The 17,141-nt window shown below is 43.6% G+C and overlaps 1 protein-coding gene across 11 annotated transcripts in view; it reads left to right on the forward strand.

Annotated features, from left to right (window-relative positions):
• The window catches only part of LRRC56 (leucine rich repeat containing 56), a 132,778-nt gene extending 116,375 nt beyond the window's left edge, over window positions 1-16,403 (forward strand). For all 11 annotated transcript variants that reach the window (XM_073347101.1, XM_073347098.1, XM_073347099.1 and 8 more), the window contains 7 exons: window positions 4,682-4,859; window positions 6,852-7,067; window positions 8,712-8,776; window positions 10,278-10,408; window positions 11,651-11,844; window positions 14,438-14,825; window positions 15,926-16,403. In XM_073347101.1, the coding sequence (XP_073203202.1) occupies window positions 4,682-4,859; window positions 6,852-7,067; window positions 8,712-8,776; window positions 10,278-10,408; window positions 11,651-11,844; window positions 14,438-14,825; window positions 15,926-16,118 (1,365 nt within the window). In that variant the 3' untranslated portion in view covers window positions 16,119-16,403. The remainder of the gene's footprint in view (window positions 1-4,681; window positions 4,860-6,851; window positions 7,068-8,711; window positions 8,777-10,277; window positions 10,409-11,650; window positions 11,845-14,437; window positions 14,826-15,925) is intronic.
• The last annotated feature ends 738 nt before the right edge of the window (window positions 16,404-17,141 follow it).

Here is a 17,141-nt window from a genome sequence, read left to right on the forward strand (position 1 = left end):
CCGGGGGCTCTGGCAAGATGCAGCCCCCATGTGACAGCGCAAAGCCTGCTGTGAGCTGCAGGCCAAGCGCCAGGCACTACAAGCCACCGCAACAGCACAGAAGTAAGTGTGGCAATACACCACATACCTTGCCACCCTTACTTCTGCGCTTATGCTGACAGTGGCCTAGGAATTTGCTAGTTGTAGCAGTTACTCATTGTGATGTTATCTGAGTAAAACATGACCATGTAGATCATTCTTGCAACCACTGTTATATATTTGCAACAGATCTTGTACAAGATGTGGCATTAAGATGTCTATGAAAAGGTTATGATTTGCTGAATACGTTTATGCTATTTGTATGCATGTATCATTTTTGTATTTGAAATTATGAGTATTGTCTCTATACCTGTATTTCAATGTTTGCTTCTGGGGTAATGCCCACAAGGTAGTTAGCCAGCACATCTTGAAGGGACTAGTCAAAGTAGGAAGAACGAGGAGTACTTGTGGCACTTTAGAAACTAACAAATTTATTTGAGCATGAAAGCTTATGTGCAAATACATTTGTTAGTCTCTAAGGTACCACAGGTTCTTTCTTTCCTCGTTCTTTCTGCTGATACAGACTAACACAGCTACCACTCTGAAACTAGTCAAAGTAAATGGCTCATCAGGGGACACATAACTCACAACGGACCATGGAAGATGCCCATCTACATTGAATGGACTTTCCTGTGGACATTCCATATGAAGTATAGGTAATGGCCTGGAGGTGATTGTAGGGGGAAGCCCAGGGAACCCTTAGGAGCCAGGGGTGATGAGGGGAGGAGGGGCGCCAAAATACAAGTCTGCCCAGGGCACCATTTTCACTAAGGCCGGCCCTGTTCCTCTGTATCACGTGCCATATAACTTCCCCGTTTACTCTAAACCATTCATGTCCACAGAATTAATTTGTGTAGGAATTTAAGCTTGAAAGCTTAGATAGCATCCCTAAAAGCTCAGTCATGTAGTGTAAGTGTGGGTATTTCAACCCATGCATATAATAATCGTGAAGATTTGTATCACTTTCTTATGTTTAATTATTGGCTTGATCACATCTGTCACTGAAGGCACCAGCACAGTGTAGTGTTTTAATTGTCATGTTTTTTCTTTTCAGAGATCCAGTAGGCTGTACCTTAACAAATTGCTCTACATTTGTTTTCCTTCTTTGTACTTTCAGAGGTGTACTTCAGAGGCAGATACTGTAACTATTTATAATTGAAATGTTTGTTATTGACATTTCATTCCTTGCTGGAGACGTGATTAGAAGACGTGATCAGAATCAAAAGTCTCCACAAAAAGAAATCCGTGCCTGCTTCTAGTGGAAAGATCATGTCTTCTTGCTTGTTTTTACTCCCATAGAAATAAGACAGTGCAGTTTCTGTCACTTCATAGTTGTAGTACTATCAGAACCTACACAATAGGTACTAGAGTTATAAGGAGTTCATATCGCCCATCGCCAAATGTAGTAACATATTCAGAAGACATAATTATCACTTGGTGTCTTCAGTCCTTAAAAACCACTTGTGATAGGGTCATGCCATGACTGCTCTTGACCTGTTTAGGTGATGAAACCAGGAACTGATCAGTATTATAATATGCTGAAGTGCAATGTGTTTTTGGAAGTAGAGTACGCAGACAGAGTATGTTGCACACAAGACACATTCTCACACAAGTTTTGCAAAATGGGATCTCTTACGTAATTGCTAGCTAAGACTTTACAATCCAGAGATCTTATTGCATGCATGTCTTTCTGTCAGTCATTGCATAACAAGTGCATCAGTTACTGGGATAGCTAGATTTAAAGAAAAATATAAGAATTTAAGAAGATTCATTGCTGTCCACATATGGACCATCTTCTCTGCCTCTCGCTTGGTTGGATTTTACTTCTTTGGGTCATTCTAGAAGACAGATTAATCAGCCATTTGTTGCCTCTACTGATGGGAGGCCTCCTCAGAGAGACATGTCTTCCACCATGCTCTAAAAGAGGCAACTCACAAATTCACTCTAACCCCTCAGTGGGGAGTTCCACAGCTCTGAGGCCATCACAAAACCCATTCTAACCTCCATTCCTGAGAATTTCACCCTGGGCTCTGTCAGTTGCTTTGTTCCTATTAATGCTTTTGCCAACTGACTGAGATATAGAAAATTCAGCTGGGAAATAGAAAAAATAGAGGTGGCCTTACATTTATGTTCCCTGGTTGGGCAAGTCTAACCTTTCAAGCTGCATGCATGCTGTACCCCATAGTACAACCTCAGTAAGAGTATGTGTATTTTTTTTATTTACAAAATGATTAACTAGATTTACTGCTCTTTCTTCAGGCTCCCTGTTTGCTTTGTGTAATTTGATTTTCAGATGACCTCATCTTCCTCTGTCATCTAAACCAAAAGCAACAACCTGATGATACATACTGTAGCCCCTATTACAGCTGCTGTTTGCAGTATTGCCGTGTGAGTGTAATATGATGCATCATCTCTCAAACAGAACAGCACTATAAATTGTAAACCTATAGCCAGCGCCCTGTACAAAGTTCATGTGCTACGTGAAGGGATGATGATTGGTTAAGGCTGTTCCTAAATTAAGATTAAAGAGTCAGTTAGTCAGGTCAGTGTCTGCCTCTTCTTAGCAGCAGCCAGCAAATATATGCTTTATTTGACAAATGCCCTCTGCCGGTCAGTGTGGTGTTTTGTGGGAAGGGAATGGACAGTTGTTATACATACTGCTGCTACAGAAAGATTTCTTTGTGTGACAACATTACTGGTGGGCAAGGACTTGGCTGACTGGGAATTGGTGGTATAACATGTAACATTGTGAAAGACAAAAACTCTATCAGGACCAAATGAGTGACTTACAGGTAAGACTACGTTTTAGTCATGGGTATTTTTAGTAAAAGTCATGGACAGGTCACGGGCACTAAACAAAAATTCACGGCCTGTGACCTGTCCATGACTTTTACTATATACCCCTGACTAAAACTTGAGGGGGCTGCCTGGGGGTGCCCCGGGAGCTGGGGAGGGAGAGTGGGCAGCGGCATGCAGCCTGCGACCCCCGCTGGTGCTGGGGAGGGGTTGGTGGCTCCCTACCTGGTTCCATGCCACGCACACACACACACCCCGCAGCAGCGGCAGAGTTTGGGTGTGGGAGGGTGCAGGGGGTTGGTGGCACAGGACAGGGTGAGATGGGCTCTGGGCAGCGCTTACCTGGGGGCTCCCCGGAAGCAGCGACATCCTCCTCGATCAGCTGCTAGTCGGAGGTGTGGCCAGGCAGCTCTGTGTGCTGCCTCCACCCAGGGTACCACCCCCGCAGCTCCCCGTGGCCTGAGACTGCCCCAGCAGCAGGCGGTGCGACTTGCGCAGGGGCTGTCTGAGCTGCCCTCAGGCCAGGCGCACCGGCTGCTGCAGGAGTCACAGAGGTCATGTAAAGTCACGGAATCCATGACTTCCGTGACCTCCATGACAAACTCACAGCCTCACTTATAGATCGATGTTAACATTCAGATGAGCCATCCCCTCACACTCCATCACCAGGACAATCTTGCTTTGTGCTCTCTTTAAACTGCTAGTGTATTTGAGACAGTCAAACATTGTCTGCTGCCTTCTTGAACCTAATTTTTTTTAACCGGTGTTGCAAAATGCATGTTCCAACCCACCTGTACACCTCACTACATTTTCCCAAAGCTGAGATGCCATGTACAGACGTCTTTGTGGTGTCCTAATCTATTAGAAATGCCCAATATTCACCAGGAGATTCAGAACCATAGTGAAATAACCACTGTATGTAACCCTAAACTCTTCTCTCCTACGATTCGTAATTCCTCCATCATTGCGATGTGCACATGGACCATTTCAGATATAATCCAAAATGCTGATGTATTACTCCAGAAGAAGCTGTGCCCCTCAACATGTGTCATAACCAGCATGTGCGCATGGGAGGGAACATTCCAAAGTCTCGGAAAAGAAACCTCGATACAGTTCCTTTTAGCCTTTGTGCATCTGTCCTTGGCATGCGTCCTCTTGCAGAAAAAGGGCTTAGGTTTAAATTGAGTCATCTCCTCTCATATACAAAAGCACTCACAGTGCCTCCCCGGGCTGCATATGCACCTGGCTTACAGTTCTGCTGAATGTCCCAATCTAGCTCTGAGAGGTTTGCTCTAGCTCTGAGAGGTTTGCTCCTTATTGGTCCATCAGACACTGGGTTTGGCAGCCTTCTGGCCCAGGCATATCTTTTTAGTCACACTATGGCCTGAAGTTGATGCTGCAACCAGAGACGTCCAAAAGTAGCAGGGGGGGGCCTCTGGGTTGAGTGTGTCCAATCTTCCCATGGAGAGCAGTGTATTGTTTGCAGTTTTGTACAGCACCCAGATGCTATGGTAATAGGTGCTGAGGTAATTGACTAAATACATTGCAAATTCGCCTTTTATTTTGTGCAGCTTGTGTTGTCAATACATCAGCAGCTTGAGCAGCAGTTCCATCAGAGAGAAGCATAGTGAGATTTGAAAAGTCTGGTTACATTTCTGTTTATTCTTTGAGGTGGGTTGGTTTGCCCCTTCAAAGCATTCTTCAAACTATCCAGCATTCATACAAAGTGAACAGCTCCGCATTGCTCGTAGTAGTCCAGTTTCTCTTGAACAATCTGTTAAAATGACCACATTCTCAATTCTTTCAGGTGCCAGATTATAACTACAGAGCTGAAGTGAAAAAACACATCCCTCACTTAAAGTATTTGGATGAAATACTAGCAAATCAAATCACCATCCCTCCCTCTAGGAAGATGAACAAGGACTGGCTAATTGTCAAGGAGTCCATTAAGGAGGGCAGTTTAGCCAAAGACATTTCTCAGTTTGGTATGTCAAATTTCTCACCATTTATTGGTGCTGATGTGTAAGAAAGAAAGAGTGCAGCTGGACTCTAAGATCCCAAGTTGAGCTTTCAGGGCTGGGAGGAAGGAAACTCAATCTCTTCACTTGGAAACTGAGCAGATTGGCTATGGAATTCACTGTGGGACAATAAAGATGGAACTTCCCCGTGCCATTTTCATGGTCATTCTTTGAAATGTAACTGAAATTTCAAACTTATGGCCAGAACCTCCACCACTTTGAGGCTGCTTTGTGCTACTCTTAACCAGCCAGTGGAGGATTCTTCCCTCCTGCATTGGGGAATCCTTCGGTACTCTAAGGATGCCATATTGGCTGCTATGCCATTGAGTCTGGTGAATGGCTAGGAGAAATGGAGAATGGCTAGAATGCCTCTGCTCTCCGGTGATTGTCCAAATGTGGCTATGAAACAATGTAATTTAGAGTAATTTAGAGCAGCCCTGATGCTAGCCCCAGGATCAGAGAAATGTAAAAGTGGCTTAAACCACCCAGCATGTCTCATCTGCAGCTGAGGTTCTAGCCCTTAGTATTCTTCTTGTATGTATGCTTTGAACTGAGCAATTCAAGTGAAATCTTGGAAATGAATGTGGTAAACAGTGTGATGGCTCATAAATAGTGACCCATGTAACTACATGACAGTACATTGTTTGGCAAAACTGGTTCATAAGAATGACCATACTGCATCAGACCAATGGTCCATCTATCCCCGTATCCTGTCTTCTGACAGTGGCGAATGCCAGATGCGTCAGAGGGAATGAATAGAAAAGGCAACTATGGAGCGATCCATCTTCTGTCATCCAGTCCCAGCTTCTGGTAGTCAGAGGTTTAGGAACACCCTGGTCATCTTGGCCAACAGCCATTGATGGACCTATCTTCCATGAACTTTATCTAATTCTTTTTTGAACCTAATTATAGTTTTGGCCTTCACAACATCCCCAGGTAATGAGTTCCGCAGGTTGACTGTGTGTTGTGTGAAGAAGTAGTTCCTTATCTTTGTTTTAAACCTGCTGCCTATTAATTTCCTTGGTCACCCCTGGTTCATGTGTTATGCTTTTATATACTGCATGACATATGCTTTACCATGGTCAGTTAAATATTACAAAGTATTTCCTATCACTGCTTCTATTGCTTCCCATTAGTGTGGGCAATACTGTTGGCTTCCTGACCCCCACTATTGTGGTATGCTTGCCAACTGTGCGCCATTAAAAATATAGTTTATTTTGGAATAAGTGCACACAGTTGTCATTTGTTTTAATCCCAGTGGGTCCAAATCATTAGTTGTAGTAATAGGTATCGTAGGAAAAGTCTGTAAAAATCTGATCCTTTGGTGATCCCTCCGTTGGCAACATAAGGTTGAATTACAGAAAAATAGTAAAGTTGGGAAGCAGAAAGAGCACAGAATGGAACACAGAATAGGGCATTCATATTACTTTATATTCTATTCATGTTTGTATTTTTGCCTTTGACATTAAGCACAAAGGTTAGGAAATTCCAAACATTTTCTCTTCTTTAGCAGTGTTAACTTAGCTGCTTTGCACATGCTATGTGTTTTACAGTTTTGCATTAATAACAAAGGCCAAGATATTTTTAATAAATAGGTGCCTAAAATTAAGCTCCTAAATAAATGGCCTGATTATTAAGAGCGTTGAGCACCCAGTACTGCTGGACTGTTCTTCCTTTGCCAGCCTATTGCTTAATATTTAAGTGGTTTAGACACTGTGTGAAGAGTGCAGGTGTTCATGCTGGAGGGTGGCCAGATAAGTGTCCCAACATGAGGAAATGGCAGACACTGTGTGGCTGTGCTGGGTGTAGTGTTTCCATTTAAGTTTCTTGAAGCAGGAACTGCATTTTCTTCTGTTCTCTCTAGCACCAAGCCTGTTGCCATTGCTTTATCATGACTCTGCAAATGATAGGATATTTTTAATGTTGCATTCTTAGTTATATCTTACTGAAATCTCTCAGATACTCATCCAGAGGCAACAAGAAGAAGACCTGGCTCCGGTCTGAGACCTACTGCAGCTCACTTCATGTCGGCTTCCAGACCATGGACTGCTCAGAGACCTGCGAGTGCAGGGATATCTAGCAATGTCCATTTGCTATCCAGTGGTAGCACCCTTCCAGAATCCACTGTCTCTGATGAGATATTCCTAGAAGATGATGCAAGTGACTTGACACATGGTGATGAATTTTCTTTGTCTGTTCTTCCCCCACCCACCCTTCTTTCGACCCCCTCTCAAAGTTCTTCCTGCTTTATACATGTGCTCTCAAGGGCACACACCGGTACTGATGGCACATTGGCTTGTCCATAGGTTTCCAAGTGTGAAGCCCGCACAGTGAGGTTGGGGTGCTTTTTCATTTTCTCCTGAGGCAGAAGGTGAAAGTCCTTTGGGGCCACCTTCCCATTTTGCTCTTTAATCCCCCTTCATAAGTTGTACATTGCTACAAAGTGCCCTAATGAAAGGCTGGCTATGTCTCCCTGCCTGCTATTTGTTAAGCAGTCTGCTCTCAGGTAGGGTTTTTCCCCCTACTTTTATTCAAACCTGTTCTCATTAGCCCTTATCTATAGACCCCAAATTTGCTGGGGTCACTTAGATCTAGTTTATATGAAAACATTCAGAACTATTTGGACATATAATTGTGTTAAAACACTGGAGTAATGTCCTAAGATAAACTGTCCCTACAGAACATCTGGAGTTCAGAAGCTGTGTTGCGTGCCCCCTTCACAAATGGGTCATAAGGTCACAGTACATGGTATCCAAGCTCAATACTTATATTCCTGTAGGGATCATTGCTGTAAGTGACTGTATCATCAGTTTCCAGGGCTTCAGTCTCCCGGTGTGAGGGATCATGTCACTGATTTAAAATTTCTGGCCTGCTGGCCAGCCCAGAGTTCTAATTGTAGCGCAGTACTCAGCGACCTGGTGGCTGGCTCTCCCCTCCTGAGAATACTGCAGAGTCAGCACAGCCCCTCAGAAGGAAGTGGAGGACCTTCTGTCGCTCTGCAGCAATTTTTCTGGCTAATTCAGCCTCACTGCTGATGACTGAGATTTGGATATAGCTACATCCAAGACCCCTCTCAGAGCAGACAACAGTATAGATATGCCAAAAGAGCTGAGGAGCAAGGAGAGGGTGGGATAGCTCAGTGGTTTGAGCATTGGCCTCCTAAACCCAGGGTTGTAAGTTCAATCCTTGAGGGGCCCATTTAGGGATCTGGGGCAAAAATTGGGGATAGCTCCTGCTTTGAGCAGGGGGTTGGACTAGATGACTGAGGTCCCTTCCAACTCTGATATACTATCAGATCTTAAACCTTAAAGGGGAAGACAAACAAGCCCCTGAGGACCACTGGCAGGATGCCCAAGGATGGCTGAATGGGAAATGTCTGGCAGAGTCCTGTTTTGATCCAGTTTTGAAGGCCGCCTAGGATTTCTTGGTCAGTTGTCACTGAGAAGACCAGAGTGCTGCAATCTAATCAGCTCTTTGGATGCCGATTAGGTGTGTCAGCTTGTGTTTATTTGCCCCAGTATTTTGAGCCTGTCTTTCCAGTAAACACCAGTTCCTTCTCAGCTCTCTGAGGCAGGTAGTTCAAATGCTCAGCAGTACCAGCTAAGCCAGTGAAGCCATCCAGAGCCATGAAGCAGCACCATGCTAGAACTGGATACTCCACATTTAGCAAAGGAAATGGAGACCAGCTCCAGACAGTCGATGAATGAAATATGTTATATCCTCGAGAACAGAATCTCATTGGGACTGTAAACTGATTTAAGAACTGTACGAAGTGTTAAAAACTAGTGAGAAATGCTTTGTTTTGTTTCTTTTTGCTAGGAATCAGCCGAGTTATATGTGGGAACCCTATCAAAGCCCTTCATGCACGGAGACAAAAGCTAGGTGTACGTTTTCTTTCCTATATGCTTTCCAGTCCTGCCTGACACACCCAAATCAGATGAGTTCTGCTGAGATAAGCTGAGGCCCCTAATGTATTTTATGGATTTCCACTCCAGTCTATAGTCCAGAAATCTATATACAAAAGCAATGTGTGTTGGAGAAGGCAGGGGTCTAAATGCCCTGATTCAGCAAAGCACATAAGCATGTGCTTAAGTGTCCTGCTGAGTCAGGAGATATGGAAGGCCAAATAAGGCATGGAGAAGGGCAGGAGAGGACACTTGGAGAGCTGGAAGATCAATGGATAAATAGAGAATGGTGAGGGGGTCATGAATCTGAGAATTCCAGACTTCCTGTTCTGGGAGAGATTGGAGAGAGCTGGGAGGGAAGTGTCAACCCAAAACAAACCAATTGTGTCATTTAATAAGAATGTATTCAGATATCAGCTGTGATCATATATAAGAAACAGAGGAGAGAAACAACCAGTAGGGAGAACCGTTACTTTCACTAGAGGACATTAAAAACAATGGACTGTAAAAGAACTCATGAAAATTACATGCCACATCTGGCATTCCTCACTCACAAAACTTGCATCAACTTCCCTGGGACCTGAGCAAAGCACAGGTAAGGACCACAGGATTTGGTTCTGGCTTACGCTGGAGCCCAGGCTCTGGGACCCCGGGAGGGGGAAAGGTCGCAGATCCTGGCTTCCAACCTGTGCATGAACATCTACACCACAAAGAAACAGGCCCATAGCCTGAGCCCCATGAACCTGAGTGAGCTGGCATGGACCAGGCACAGGTATTTAATTGCAGTATAGACGTACCCTTGTGGGCCCTGATTCAGCAAGTCATGTAAGCATGTGCGTAACTTTAGATGTGCTTTGCTGCATTGGGGCCATGTCACTTACATGAAATATAGATCACTACAATATATATAATTTTTACATGTCATCCCTGACAACAGATATTAGAAAAATCATTGGGGGTGGGGGGATTGAAGTGTCCCTTTTCTCTGCCCTGCCCAATCAATGAAGCTTTTTGAAATTAGTTAAAACAATGAGAATTAATAATAGTATAAGGGGACCATAATCATATGCGACACAGTCACATTTTACTATATGTGCCTGAAATGCCTGTCGGTGCAGCTATTACAGGTTCGGGTCAGTGTACCCAGAGCTACATATCCGTGTGGCCAGAATCAAATGTGTCATTACTCTTCCAGTCATCACAATGCTGGGTCTCTGGAGTGAATGTATAAGAAACATGGTATCATAACAGGGGTTGTAGCTGGGATTATCATATTCAGTACAATTTTAAAAAAAAGTCAAAATAAAGAACACAGTCATGAGTAAACTGAAAACCCAACCATTACATCAAAAGTTGCATCAAAATTCTGATGCCCGGAGTTTGGAAATTGAGCTAGAGGAAGAGTTGTTGGCAAAACGAGGTGAGCGGTAAAGTAAACATCAAGTTATCGGTGGTAACTCTTTTTAGTTTTATTTTTTAGTCTGTAGCAATGAACCCTTTCCAAATGCCTGGTCCCAAGATGGAGCACACCTACGACTCTGAAGAAGCTGAAGACCTAAGCCGGGAAGATGTCTTTGCTGAACTGAGGGCATGGAGAGAGCAGCATAACCAGTAAGAGTTTGGGATGATTCTAAATTATCTTACAATAAAGCAGGGACTCAGTGTTCCGCCTCTGTAATAAGGCAAACTCTTCAGCCACCTGTTGGCAGTTTTGGGGAATTGCCTTTAATTTTGTAAATTCATATCTAGGCAGGCAGAGACAACACAGTGGAATCTATTTGCAAACTCCAGGCTTAGTTGCCCCTTCTGCTGGAAACCTTATGGGAGGGACAAAGGGGGAGGAAATCTCTGGGGCATTGTCCATGTTGATCCAAGGGAAGGCCAAGATGTCCATGCTGGTTCTGGGTCTGTGAGCTCTCCCTCAGCCCACTTCCTGGCAGCCTCCTTAAAGGGACATCCCTATTGTAGAGGGACGAGTGGGCAGAGGAAAATTAATACAGACTGGCAAAATTCCATAAAGCAGAAAGGGAAAGATGGACTTCTCCTTCCACAGCCACTACCCATGCCTAGCTCTCCTACTCCTCCCCCAGGCCAGCAATTACTTCCCATCTCCTCACCACTTGCAGATCTCAGACCTCTGGAGTGCCCTGTGTGTGGCTGATGGCAAGTTGTGAAGTGTGTGTGGGATCAGTGGGAAATTGTTGCCCTGTAGTTAACTGGGCTCTCCTTCTACACAGGAAGGGCAATACCTGCAATAAAGGGTGCAGTTAAAGTGTTTTCTTTTACCAGTATGTAGGTTATTACTGATCCTAGCAGTGTTCTCCTTTAGACTGTAAGGGCAGGATTTTCAAAAGCACTTGGCATTTGCCTAACTAAATAGGAGTTTTCTCACCGACTTCAGTGTGCTTTGGATCAGGCCACTTTATGGGCAAAATTCTTCTCTGGTCTGCCTGGCAGATCTCTGCCCCGATATTCTATGCACCACAGGAGAAAATAATATTGAGCTGAGCTTCCTCCATGGATCTGAGCGGTGACTATTAACTTAGAGATAAAAATGCCTTTTTTTCAACTCTGATGCCCTTCCTTGAAATCTGTCATGTTTCACTTGGCTAATTAAAGGTTGGCTGAATCTGAAACAATAAAACACAGGCAGTTTAGGTACCTAATTCATAGCCCATTTTTGCATGTGAAAGGTAAGCCAATCCAGGTGAATGTAAATCCACGTTACCTATATTTGTCTCTAAACAGCCGCGACCCCACCTGAACTCTTCTGAGTACTGTACATGCATGTGTACACTCCTCTAAGATAGCATGTGGGGGCCAGCTAAAACTGTGGAGCTTAACATTTGTCAGGTGTCTGCAAATCATTCAGATGGAGAAGGCCCCCCAGGTGCTGAAGATACACAGTGATGAGGAGGAGGAGGATGAAGAATGCAGCCTGAGTGACAGCTGTGAGGATGAGCTGACAGAGACTTACGACGAGGACCTAATTGAAAGGATTTCACCAGATTCCTCCTGCCAGTCCTGTCTTTCCCAGGCCTCCTCAGGTACTGGTCTCAGTTAGCCTTCTCACTTTCTAGGGAAGGGTTGACATGTATTACTTTTTGTCTGTTTCTTCTCCAAGACTACACCTGTCACTTCTGTAGGAAAATCTGGAGGGTGCAAAGTTCTTCTTCACACAGTGCACAGTGAACCTGTGGAACTCCTTGCCTGAGGAGGCTGTGAAAGCTATAGGACTATAACAGGGTTTAAAAGAGAACTTGATAAATTCATGAAGGCTAAGTCCATTAATGGCTATGAGCCAGGATGGGTAAGGAATGGTGTCCCTAGCCTCTGTTTGTCAGAGGGTGGAGATGGATGGCAGGAGAGAGATCACTGATCGTTACCTGTTAGGTTCACTCCCTCTGGGGCACCTGGCATGGCCACTCTCAGTAGACAGGATACTGGGCTGGATGGACCTTTGGTCTGACCCAGTATGGCCATTCTTATGTTCTTATGCATGAATTGGGCTCCACAGCCACTTTAAAACCCACCAGTGAACCCCCTTGGCAAACATCATCCTCACATCGAAGGATAGCCGAAGAAAGAATATAATCATTCATTGTTCCTCTCAGCTACATAGCTATGAGAAGAAATACTGGAGATGCAGTACATTGGAATGTGTTTTCTTGTCACCCAAGCAGTATAATAAATTGCATTCAGTTAGGACATATAAGGCTGTATTTCTCTCCTAGAGGTTTAGTGACACAACTACTCAAAGGTTTCAGAGTAACAGCCGTGTTAGTCTGTATTCGCAAAAAGAAAAGGAGGACTTGTGGCACCTTAGAGACTAACCAATTTATTTGAGCATAAGCTTTCGTGAGCTACTGCTCACTTCATCGCTGTAGCTCACGAAAGCTTATGCTCAAATAAATTGGTTAGTCTCTAAGGTGCCACAAGTACTCCTTTTCTTTTTGCGAACTACTCAAAGGCCATTCTTTTGATTGTGTCCTTAGCCTAAATTCTGTACATAGTCAATTAGGTACTGTTCAATCTTTTTATGGCCAGCAGCAAATGGATCTCTACTATATATAGAATCTTGCTAAGGATAAACATACACAACATTGCTGTGTCATACATAGGGCTCTTCGTTTTCAGTTTTTATTTTATTTAATTTTTCCCAGGAATTTATCAGTGTTTATTATCACAACAACAAAAATAGTGCAAAAACCAGTGCAAAAAACTATTAATAATTTTTCTGGGTAAATATTTGGGTTCATTCTGGTGGACAGAAAGATGGGAAAAAAAGTATTCAGTAGATTAATGCTTTGAATTCCGTTCATCAGTGTGGTTTGCTGTAGAACTAAAACAGAACTCGGAACCCAATGCCACCTGTGAGTTTAAGAAAACAATATATCTGTAATCCCCAAATAAAACTTTTCATTTGAATGACCAGTTTACTGTTGTAGACTTAGAACTATTAGCCTATAAATATTTTCATTTAATAACTGGGCCACACCATTTGCAGCGCATACACTCAACTTCATCCTTTTCTCCTGTTTTTGTTTTTTGAACACTTTTGAATTCTTCCTTGTGTTCTGAAACATATTTTGATACAGATTTTCGGTATCTTCCCATTTTAGTGTGTCAGACTTTTAAACCATTATCTGCTAACAGCTTGAAAGGTGTACATGGTGGGCATGAGATTCATCAGTACGTTCAGATGCGCACGTACTTCAGAGCTTGTGTGTGTGCCTGTTTGTTTGTAGTGTGTATCTTCTAGACTAATGCATGGCCTTACTTCAACAGGCAGCTTTGCATATACACACAGACTAATGTATTATCTCATGCAATGTATTGTATTTTCCTAATAAAACAAGTTATTTTTATATATTTGAATGATACAAAAGTAGGGTGGAAATCAGAAAAAAACAGATTTCAGAGTAACAGCCGTGTTAGTCTGTATTCGCAAAAAGAAAAGGAGTACTTGTGGCACCTTAGAGACTAACCAATTTATTTGAGCATAAGCTTTCGTGAGCTACAGCTCACTTCATCGGATGCATCCAATGAAGTGAGCTGTAGCTCACAAAAGCTTATGCTCAAATAAATTGGTTAGTCTCTAAGGTGCCACGAGTACTCCTTTTCTTTTTTTGAAAAAAACAGAATAATACTTTTTGTAAAACCCGGGAATTTTTCGGTAAAAATCAGTTTAAACTGAAAACCAAAGGGGTCAGTCATACATCATCATCAGGATTCTTCTCCTTCCGTGTGTGTTACAGCTAGGGATCATATGAGCTGAACTATAAACAGTATAAAGAATATACAAAAATATTTTTAAACATTTAGGTGCTTTCCCTTATTCTAATGCTAATGTGAGAGCCGTGTTTGCACTTCTGTATTTGCTAAAACTCAGTATCCCTTGATCTGCAATTTTCTTGTGCCTTAAACTTCAGTGAGTTGGGATGCACTCCTCTGAAGTGCTCTGAGCCCTCCACCTTTATTGGAAGTAACCGGAGTTGCGGGGACTCATCACTTGATCCAATGCTAATTGAAGTGAAAAACAGCCTTTCCAATGACTTCAGTAAACATTAGATTGGCCCATTAAAAGTTAGGTGAATGAGCCATGCCAGGAAATCAGTGTGCTTCCTTGTTGTGTTTCAGATTCATCGCATGCCCAAGAAAGTGTGGTGCTCACCAGTCTGAATCGTTCTCTGGTACCTTCTCCTCCAAAGTGCCCCTCACCCTCGTCCATGCAGGGTGTTGCAGCTAGACCTTCGAAAGTGAGAGACATCAGGGTCAGACGTCTGAAAGTGCCCAACCAGAGAGAAGCAGCTCAACTGAAGGAATATCCCCAATCAAGAGTTAGCACAGAAATGGCAGCCCATCTTGTGGGTGAAGAGATTGCTAGTTTGAGTCTGCACAACACACCTGCCGCATATGAAGCATCACCATTGAGAGCTGCAGGGAGGACTTGGACCAGTGAGAATGTTGGCAGGCAAACCAGGAGGCCTATTTCAGGACCAGCAGCTATTGGATCAACAAGTGTCAGGTATGCTCGCTAGTTAGGCAACTTTTCTATACAATTCTGGTAAGCATAGAAGGGACTTCACTGGGGGAGAAAAGGTGAAGCCCTGTTGACTCTGATGTTTACTACACCACAGAGTCCAAACTCTTAGCTAGATGGTATCTACCGTATATTCTGTAGAAAGCACTGCTTGGTATCTTGGTGACCTATGCATCATTTAGTCCTTCCAAAACTAAACTAGTACGATCTTACATTACTCATACCTTGGTTACGTCTAACATTCAGTCTCGATATTAGTCATATCAGATACGCAGTTTTTCCTTGAAATTTACAGTAATTCACTTGAAAAGGAAATTCAGGGGGAAAGGCGTTTCTAAAGATAAAAGTGGATGTAAAGTAGATAGGTGTTACGTAAAGCAAATCTGGTTGTGATTGGACCCTTCTATTGTAATATCAGCATCTTATTTGCTCATTTGAAAGTTGGAGCTGCCCAGAATGTGGACATTTTGATTTCCAGGTAACATAATAGTTATAATATAGGATCAACACAGGAGCTGTCCCTTGTACTGTTTGTTCGGGTCACTCCAAATGAGGGTTAGCTACTTTCTAAAACAGAGAAAAGTTTCCCTTTACAATCTAACTCTTCAATTGCCTGCATGCTACTCCGTGTTCCAGCTATACCCAGGTAAAAGACATCTGCTGTGTGCCAAGGTAGGATTCCTACCTATGAAATGCTGGTGGACAATGATGACACAGCAGATATGAGGGGGGCCAGCAGTGAACGAGTTAAAAATAACCCAAAAAACCAAAGACCCAGTGAATTACATTTTCATATTGTGTCCCGATCTGTCTTCTCAGGGTAGAACTCCAATATCAGCCTTTCTATCAGTCCTTCATCCATATGGAGACTCTGCACATCTACAGAGACTGGCAAGCAGTCTAGTGTTTGCCAAACTAACTGAAGTAGCAGTGTGGACTCCTCAGAGAGTCCTGTTGTGCCAACCTTCCTGTGGTGTCCAGTGCTGGAAGTGCTTGGTGCAGTTCTCGGGTGAATCCATGGGGCTCACTCAGTTCCCCATAACAACTTGCGCCATCTCACAATAGCAATTTTTTCTTCCTTTCAGAGCCACTGTGGATAGGAGTCCCCCCAAAGTGATCAACCATCACCAGCCAGTTGTCCGCTCATCCACAAAAACCCCAGAGAGGTTTGCGCTGAGGAATGTGGTCCGTCCTCTGACGGCCAAGGCTGCTCTGCAGAGGTTGCCAAGCAGGCCCAGTGTCTCAACAGCTACTCAGAGCAAAATGCCAAAGTCATAGAAAATACCCCAAGTAGCCATGTATGTTGGAGCCGAGTCGGACAAGCCCACAGTGCTCAGTTGGAGTCTGCGTCCCCCACACTTAACACCAGCAGCACGAATGCTGTATTCTGACTTCTTATGAGAGCTGAATACATTGATGGAGCTGCACAAGCAGAACTAACAGCTTGATTGGTCTCAGTTAAAGCTACAGCTGGTCAGAAATGCTTGCTTGAAAAAGCACCTTCTAATCAACTCAACAGTTGATCAACCTCTTATTAAATAAAAAGCAGCTATTTGTATAGTCTTTGTGTGCTGAAAGGGACAAGACTTGGCACACTTGGCTTCTCTGCATTAATCCCCAGCTATGTTACTAGGGAGTCTGCAGTGATGCCCCACAGGAAAGGGAAAGTTGCAGTCCCCTAGACTCAGTGCTGGGCAGCTGGCATCTGAGGGCCCTCAGTTTTCCCTCTTGCATTCATCGTGCAAAATACTCATGCATGTGTCAGCCTGCTGTCATCTAAACAGGCGCATTGCATACGCTCCTTGGATCCTATATGTTCAACACACAAGTGAAACAACTCTGAGTGGAGGGGGGATTGCTGCAAAGACCAGTTTAAAGTGATTGTATTGCAGATGAGTGTGCGTGTTCCCTACTCACCTGGGATAGCTGAAGTCCAGCATGCAGGAAGTCTGTCTGATTTTAGCACTAATTTCCATTCTCCCACTGACATTTACCACTTTGATCTGTTTGTAATCTTTAATTGTTCCCCTCAGCTATATGGCTAAGGGAAGGAATACTGAAGATTCAACTCATTGGAAAATCAGTGTGTCAGCCTGCTGGGTCTCTGCTCTGAAGGAACTCTCAGCACTTCCCCAGAACTGCTGTTCTATGGCTAAAAGAAAAGGAGTACTTGTGGCACCTTAGAGACTAACCAATTTATTTGAGCATGAGCTTTCGTGAGCTACAGCTCACTTCATCAGATGTTTACCGTGGAAACTGCAGCAGACTTTATATACACACAGAAATCATGAAACAATACCT

Source organism: Lepidochelys kempii, chromosome 6 (assembly GCF_965140265.1).
Source record: "Lepidochelys kempii isolate rLepKem1 chromosome 6, rLepKem1.hap2, whole genome shotgun sequence".
Lineage (NCBI taxonomy): Eukaryota > Metazoa > Chordata > Testudines > Cheloniidae > Lepidochelys > Lepidochelys kempii.